The 8903-nt window shown below is 34.8% G+C and overlaps 1 protein-coding gene across 2 annotated transcripts; it reads left to right on the top strand.

Annotated features, from left to right (window-relative positions):
- Nucleotides 1-4353: 4353 nt before the first annotated feature.
- On the top strand, nt 4354-8038 carry LOC134540590 (uncharacterized protein PF3D7_1120000-like). Of its 2 annotated transcripts, none has more exons than XM_063383416.1 (2): nt 4354-4486; nt 5927-8038. In XM_063383416.1, the coding sequence occupies exon 2, from the start codon at nt 6036-6038 to the stop codon at nt 6639-6641; it is 606 nt and encodes a 201-aa protein (XP_063239486.1). In that variant the 5' UTR covers nt 4354-4486; nt 5927-6035; the 3' UTR covers nt 6642-8038. The 2 variants fall into 2 exon arrangements, with proteins under 2 accessions (XP_063239486.1, XP_063239487.1); XM_063383417.1 differs by having other exon boundaries at nt 4375-4486; nt 5939-7710.
- Nucleotides 8039-8903: the final 865 nt, after the last annotated feature.

The following is an 8903-nucleotide window of genomic DNA, read 5'->3' as shown; positions in this document are numbered from 1 at the left end:
AAGTAACACTCTTTAAATTCTGGAATTGACCTTACAAAACAATTGCATTTTAAAGTTCTCATCAAATATATTCCCTCTCTTGATGGCTAAAACATCTTTACCAACAGTAAAAAGACGCTCAACGGGAGCACTTGACGGCAGTGATGTGTTAAATTTTAAAAATGCAGATTTTAGGATAGGGTAAAAGTTGGATACACTGCAAGTCATTAGCACTACAAGCGTAAAATTATAAACTTTACTAATACAAAAATGTATGTTCTTCTTGTTCTTAACTGTATTCATTATACGTTCCGAGAATAAAAGTAACGGCAAGTAAATATAAAGTATCGATTACCTTAATGTAACGATTACAATTAATGTTATGTATTCCGATTACAAGTACGAATTACATTTTTTTAATGTAATTCGTTACAAGTATAAATTACTTGAAAAGTAATCGTTACAAGTAATCCGATTACTTGTAATTCGTTACTTAACAACACTGCAAATAATCCCTCTCTATATATATGTCCTATATATCTCACTATATTTCTCTACCAATGTTTCTATCTGTATCTTCTTACATCTCTATATATTTATGTAACCCTTTCTCTATATCTGTATATATCCTTTGCTCTATCTATGTCTGTATATTTCCCTCTCTCTATAGCTTTTTCTCTTTATCTTCTTATCCATTATTTATATTTACAAAACAATATGAACAAAAAACTTTAATTTATATATATTTTTACCTATCTACATTTTTATCTATCTTTTTTCCTGGCACAGGTGTGACATAGGTATATGAAAACACGCATTTATTCGAATGCAACTTTGTTTCCTAATTTCAAATCAATCATAGAAGAACTTTCAGAGATTTGAAATTTTTAACAAATGAACATTTTCTTTTTTATTTATATGGATATTTGCCTACCACATGCATACGCCCCTGCTTACAGGTTCTCTTCATTCAAACATTAGTCGGAGTTTGTGCCTGCCGTCACCACCAGTGCTTTGGACCAATTTTTTTTATTTTGAAGGGATGAATAAAAGATTGAATGAGCAGACAATCCAGGGTACAATGTCGGGTTCATGCCCAGATGGATCAGGGTTGAATCAGCCGGATGGGCACTGACCATCTTCCATGGTGAGGAGGAGGGAACAATAAGCCAAGGACACCTTCAAACCGCTGCAAGTCATGTTCCACCACTTTTCGCACTCGCAAGAAATCCAAGGTTCGACTTTGTCGGGCGTCAAACCTGGGATAGGGAAATAATCACTTGGAACCAGCTGCACTAAGTTTTGACTAAAGACAACATTTTATGGTTTTATTTTTAGGCCAATTTCATTTTTAAAACAACAGATTTTGGTGTTACTGTTTTTTTTTTTATGAAATCTGTTTGTTCTAAAGATAGCACCATTTTCAACAAATATGACACGTACTTGTTCAATGATACTTATTTCACCAAAACAAGTGTCATTTTGACTGATACATGATGCACTTTTACAGAACAATGATTAGTTATGATAACATGTGTGACATTTCACAGATTTTGAATATGATTAAAAAAAAAAAAAATGTGGTGACAACATTTGAGACAAAAGAAAAATAACAAATACCGAAGAGCTGTCATGAATAATTCATACTAATAGCCCTTAAAATAAAAAAAGTCATAGAAATTAAATAACCAATATGGTTCGTAAATATGCTTCTTAATGACAGTTAGCTCGTGGCTGTTTGACTCACTTTCCATACTTGCCGCATCCAATACAGCAGTCACATTTTGATTCATCAGTTCGCAAACTTTCTTTCAGCCGCCACAAATCTCAGTACCTTGGATCCTTGGAAAATGTCTATCCCTGTTCTTACTTGTTAATCAAGTGTAGGGCGTCGCCCTAAGGAATATTAGGCCCCACCATCTTGCCTTTTTACATGCTTTATATTAGCTTCACCTGTATGTTTGTCCGCCGTCTATAACTCTGTCTGTCCGTCTGTAACTCTTTCGACTAAGAGTGAGTGACTCATCACTGTAAAATGTCCCACCCATTTCATTACGTTCGTTAGCCGAGCGGTCTAAGGCGCGCGACTTCTGTGACGTCAGCTTTCGGATTCAGCGATCGTGGGTTCTACTCCCGGCCACGCCGAAAAAAAAAAATGTTTTTTTTTTTCCCCGGTAAATTCTAATATTATATCCATACATCTAACTGCAAATGATTCGTAGAGACTTTACCATTTCTTTGTGACGTTGCAACTCCAAATAGTTATCTCAGATGGTAATAGGTAGTGTCGGTAACTCATTTCCCTATGATAATTATACATAAATATAGTTTAAAAAACTAAAAAAACATGCTTTTAAAGAATATCAAACTAAAAAGTTAAAAATAAATATAGTTTAAAAAACTAAAAAACATGCTTTTAAAGAATATCAAACTAAAAAGTAAAAAATAATTTTAAAATTAAATTTATGACAATAGTATATAAGCAATACTAGTATAAATGAGAAAAAAGCATGGGGCGCTTAATATTCAAAAAATATGGCACAAAGCGCCTCAAGCTTTTTTCTCATTTATACTAGTATTGCTTATATACTATTGTCATAAATTTAATTTTAAAATTATTTGTTACTTTTTATTTTTTTAAATATGAAGGTACAGTTTGGAGCACAGCGTTGTATTACATTTTAAGGCTCGACTTGGCTTCGTACCTAGCCTTGAAGTACTGGCACAGCAACTACAACAGTTGTAGTAGCTCCTCCTTCCAATGGTTCGAGACAGTGACCTGGCAGAAGACATCAAGCGGTAAGCAGTATAAAATATGGGTAAAGTATTATTAGTGCCGTGTGATGATTTTATTTTTTATTTATTCAGAATGGTGACATGCCGACCAACAGTCGTTAAGACTTGGGTGGTGGGCACGATAATTAAATACTTTGAATAAAAAAATTAAAACTAAAGCAATAAAATTTAAGAATCCAAGAAAGTGGGGCCTAATTACAATTGATTTTAAGCAACAAGTGATTTTACCTTCTTAACAACAGCCTTATGTCAACAATGCCATCCTTATAACCAAATGTTGAGTAACTAAAAAAATTGTCATTGGTATGTAATGTACTAAGCTTTGTGTTGATTACCTACTTAATCTCTTTACCAGCTGGCACAATAACCCTGGTTACATCACCAAGAACTCAAAACTAATGGCAGACGCTGTTCAGAAAATGTACGCTCTCGACATATTACGTGGCTCCGGTCAACTTATCGCCAACGAGACACTGTTAAGACACAAACACTCTTTCTTAATTAAGTACAATGTCTCTCTCTATCTTGTCCTCTCCCTTTCTCGTTCATATACAGCACTTTATATTCGGTGGGAGATAATGGAAACTTTAAACTAACCAAACACAAAGACAGGTGTGCCAATTTGAATGTCAACAAATGTTAAAACTGAACAACACAGCTTTATTGGTAAATAAATATTCATTATCAACAAAATAAAGGTCACCCAAGACCTGAATCTTATGTAAACTACAACTGAGATTATATCTTCTAGGTGTCAACGACAAAATAAAAAAATGATCATTCTGAGCTTTTGTTTGATGCCAATAACAGAAAATTTTTTGAGTACATACTTATAATCTGATACAGATTTTCTAGCAACAAAATATTTTTAACATTTTATACTTGGTGCATTGATTCACAAAAAAAAAAAAAATGCTTAATTCTCTGTCAAGTTACTTGTTGTTTGATAGTCAGTATAAATTCTCAGTTTAATTTTATTAAATAAGATTGAAAATTTGGTGCTGCATTCAGTATTCCAATATCAATACAACCCTGAAAAAAGGGTTGCAGTAAGTTAATTGTTATTTATTTATTTATTTATTTATTTTTTCAATTTTCTTTGAAGAGCACAAATGTGTGTTTTCTTAAGAACAGAGGAAAAAAACTGTAAATTAGTTGAAAAAATTCACAAAACTCTATAAACAGGATTAGATTATTTGTTCCAAGATTCCAGCAACTTAAATTATTTTAAGAAAGAGGGAAGGGGAATATATTTGGCTACTTTTCTGAAAGACATGGTCATCCATTCCTTCCAGAATTCAATCACAGGCCTGACTCCAATTGCAAAGGTAACAAAAAAAATAGTTTTAATGCCACTGGAAGCAAGGAAACATATAATGCCACAGTAAAAAATAATCATACAAAAAGATATTTTTGTTGGCTTGATGTGACATTTGCAAACATAAAATGCCTCCTACAACATTTTGATCGAAACCAAAATCAGTGAACTAAAAAAAAATATCACAAAAAAATGAGAGAAGATTTAGTTTGAATGAATTTCAAATTTTTCACATAATTTTTTTTTTGCTTGAATGATTTAATTCTCTATGGTAAACTTTGTTCAACAAACCAGAAAAAAAAAATGTTAAAAAATTCCTAAAATACAGTTCTAACGGGCCAATAATTTTAACTGAGATTAGAAAGTTTTGATGAGTTTACTTTGTCCAGGTTGGTATGTATGTATTACATATATTTGGTAGCTATCTATACATGATCAGTTATCATACATTATAAGCAGCTGGTCAATGGATTTTGAACTGTCTGCTAGAAGCACAGAGACAATAACAGTCATGTCACTTGTTATGAATGTTCCTGGGTAGACCAGAAATTACAATTGGCATTTCCAAGTTTAAAAAAAAAACTTATTAACTTAGTGTGTGTGTATTTTTTTTAAGTTCAGAAATATTTAATAAAAAAAACCTTTCTGAACTTGGTGGTAGGTAAATTTAATTCATTTAAATTATCAGCACGGATTGCTCCACACCCAATGGCAGGCTATCAGTTTAACTTTATAACTGCAGTGGATAATTGAGTAATTTTCTACAGTAAGTGCTCAAAATTGCATTTTTGAGTTCATCGTAATCTATTAATTAATTTAGCTATTGAATTTATCAAAGTTTTTAACAAAACTAAATGAAATATAATTTTTTTTGTTTAAAGAACCTAACAGTGGTTGATTACTACTGTTGAAGGATAATATTTTAGTTCCAGTGTTTTCTAAGTTTTTTTAAGTTTATCATCATAGGAGTTACTTACAAACAGCGCATCTAATATATGTATCTCTTCTTGATGACAAAGAACCAAGAAGGGAGTGTAAATCAACAATGTTATTGAAATTTTTATGTAGACATAATTTTTGATTAATTTAAGTTATTATTTCTAAAATTTATCACAATGAGTTTTATTAATGGTGTTCCAAATGACAGAGCCATATTCTATTTTTATATTCCTGGGGGGAAAAAAAAACAAGTACACTGGGGCATAACAAGAACCGTTCATTGCACTATTTATTCAACTTATTTAAAATGACAACTAAGAGGAGCGAGGCACTGATTCTACATCTGCCGCTCGGGCACAACACACGCACAAACTCGCTTCAGGGAGGTTCATAGACGTTTGACAAACACAGAAGGGGGGAGGGGGGGGGTGACCAGAGCAAGGCACACAGGGATTGAGGGACAGCACAGCCCTAGTCGATGTAAAAGGATTGAAGCATTGCTCTGCTGAATTCAGTTTACCAGTTTTTACTGCCAAAATGTCACTGCAACATCATCTAGGTCATACACTAAGTTACAAACACATTACATTAGGTATCTGTTACGTTTTGCGAGCTACAAGATTTCATGGCGCTTGAATTTTCAACAACATTAAGAATTCAAATACAATATTAAAGTTGTTGGCAGGTTAACTGCATCTGGTGGTAGCCGGCAAAATAAGTTTGTCCTTTCCAGGCGTGCAAACATATGGCACGATACAAGCTATTAACCTTGTGTTGGGTAAAATATACTGATACTAGTGGATGAGGTTGTAAAAAAGATATTCTTCCCCATACTGTAAGCAAAGATGTTGTAAATTGTGTAAATGGGTTTACGCAAAATATTGAAAACATCAGTTACTGCAACAGGTGGAGCACACGAGTCGAACATCTGCAAAAGGTGGTGCAGCATCTGAAAGAAGAGACATAGCACCTGAAAGGAGAGGCACAGCACCTGAAAGCAGAAATGGAGCAGCTGCAACAGACACTCGAGCAGCTGAAGCAGAAGATGGGGCAGCTTAAAGAGACGTTGGAGCAACTGGAACAGAAGGCGGAAGACCTGAAAAAGAGGATGGAGGAAATGCTGGAGTCATTAGCGGAGAAGATGGAGCAAATGAAGACGTCGGTGGTGAACCTGATCCAGGTGGTCAAGCAGCTGAAAGAGGAAATGGAGAAGGACGGGAGGCAGCTGAAGCAGGAGACGGAGCAGCTGAACGGGGAGGCGGAGCAGCTGAAAGGCGAGCTGGACCTCACCAAAGACGAGGCCCAGCAGCTGAAAGACCAGGCGGCCAAGATAAAGAAGGCGAAGCACATAAAAGAAGAGGCGGAACGCATAAGAAAGGAGGCGGAGCAGATGAAAAAGGCGATAGAGGAGAGGATGAACCAGATGAAAGAGGCAATGCAACAGGCGGTGGAGAACATGAAGAAGGCCATGGATGAGATGTTCGAGAGCATGAAGCAAGCGATGGCGGATATGGCGACACACCTGAAAGAGCAGGTCAAGGAGCAGGCCGACAACTTGAAGGAGGCTTTCGTCGGGATCACCTCAGACTTTACAGATTATTTCGGATAAAAAAAAAAGGTTTTCAATACAGTTTAATGCAGTCTTGATTAAACGATTTAATACTATGTGTGTGTGTAAAAATTTTAAGTTACACTAATTTCAAACTGCAACAACACATTCCAATAGACACTTTACTGTTTTAAATTTACATATATCCATTTGAATTATAGTGATAACCGGTATGATCTTTGGCATTTATATAAAAAAAAAATCTCTTGATGGTATTTGAATTGAAGAAATTCATTTATTTTACATGTCAAGGAAGTCAGTTTACCTTTGTTAATAACTGTTATCGTGTTATGACAACATTAGTTATAGTTTTTTAATGTGCTCCACGTCCAAACTGTTAGGGACGGAAACAAATATTACATATCAAGTAGCGCTGGAGAAGGAAATTGACCATGGCATTTTAGCAAGGAAACGTTGCTTCGAGTGATTTCAGGAGAACATGGTAAACCAGAATCATAAATTCTGAAATAATAATGTTGTAAAATTACTTTTTTTATTTATGTCATTATATTTAAGGAATTTCTAAGTTTTCTTTATAATTAAAACTTAATTTTTGTTTTGTTGGCATTTATCAACCGCACAGTTTTTTTATTTGCCATATTCTACCTATTCAGTTGCGCCACCCTGGGAATGACCGAAGTAACGAGGGAATAGATGAGTTAGAGTTTAATGTCTTGTCGAGATCAAGGTCACACACAGAGATGTAGCGGCGAAGGAATGAATAGGGTGGGGTAAACGGAAGAGCCCTCAGAAAATCAGTTGGCTGACTGTAAAAATTGCCACATCTTCCTCACAAACAGTGATTTATGAGCAAGGCGCAAGGCAGCGAGAAGTGCCAAATGTTTCCAGGTGCATTATAAAACTGAAGAACAGAAGTTGTACATGTCACACAGTATCATTTCTCCTGGCACACATTTGCAGCAGAAAAGCTTGATTTTTATTTTCACATACCTCATACTTCCTACACTCAATCTTCTGTACAAACCGAAAGCCACACGCTCTGAGTGTAATGGAACTATCGAACTTGAATGCCGAGAGCACCAGCTCAATAAATGAAGTGAGCTTTAAAGAAGTCGCTAAGTCCATTTTTATTTTTTTAAAAAGTAGGGTTGGGCTTATCAAATACCGTACAATACTTAGTAAATGAAGGATTCAATATTTGAGTAAAAAGATTCAAAGAAAAATATCACAGGAGATACAGTAAATTACCAAAAATTCAACACTGATAACCTCTGGAGTTTACTAGGTCAATTTTTTCTTAATACCTGTCCAGTTTCCATTCTCCAAGATATTGTACTTTAAACATCTAATTGTAAAAATAAAAACTACAATATGTATTGATTCTGGAAACTTAGTTTGAAAAACAAACATTAAAAAGGTTGAATGTTCTAACACCATAGTTACATAGTTAGTATTTTTGATTTCTTGTACATAATTTATTTTTGACACTTGACACCTATATTTGGATTTGAGGGGTCCATTTGACGTACCTGCTCTCTGGAATTCGAATTTGAGAAAATTTTGAATTCTATCATTAATAAAAAAAAACTGTTTTGGTGACTGATATGCAGGAGACAATAAAGGCTTTTGACCCTAACTTATTTTTCCCTGTAAACCGACTTCTCGACTGCCATAACTCATAACACGCCAAGTCACTTCACTTACAGATAGTAGGGGGTAGTGGGGAGAGAAAGTCTAGGAATACTGAGTGGAGTAAACTGAAGTCTTCTAATGAATTCTGCACCATTTGCCACAGGTTGCTCAGCTGAAGATCAAGGTACAGTGGCCATCTGAATGAATCAATTCATGGCGTATAATGCTTCCTAAACTTAACCTCTGAAAAACTACCAAATAGACCCGTGGTTATGTTATCATGCGCATGGCATCCATTTGAGTTTCACTGGTTTCTGTGTGTCCATGAATTTCTGCACCTCATAAAACTCATTGTGGAATAATGCAATAAAATAATGCAATAATTGTGCAATATTTTCAGTAGACCAGTGATAAAAAAAAAAATATGGACAACATTGTCACGTGTTCACTGATCACTGTCAACTCCACTTCCAAGGTAGGTATTATTTAGTTACTGAGGTGGTGTTTACACTATCACTTCATACCTGAATCTCCATTGCCCTAGTCTCTTACAGCTTGATATTACACACACCTAACCAATTCTGGTGAGAAAAAATAATTTGTCTATGACAAAGTGTAGAAAACTTATCTTTATATACCTACATTTTGTGGGGGGAAAAAGTGATACAA

Source organism: Bacillus rossius, chromosome 17 (genome assembly GCF_032445375.1).
Source record: "Bacillus rossius redtenbacheri isolate Brsri chromosome 17, Brsri_v3, whole genome shotgun sequence".
NCBI classification, from domain to species: Eukaryota; Metazoa; Arthropoda; class Insecta; order Phasmatodea; family Bacillidae; genus Bacillus; species Bacillus rossius.
Note: the sequence above shows the minus strand (reverse complement) of the source record. Positions and strands in the feature narration are given on the sequence as shown.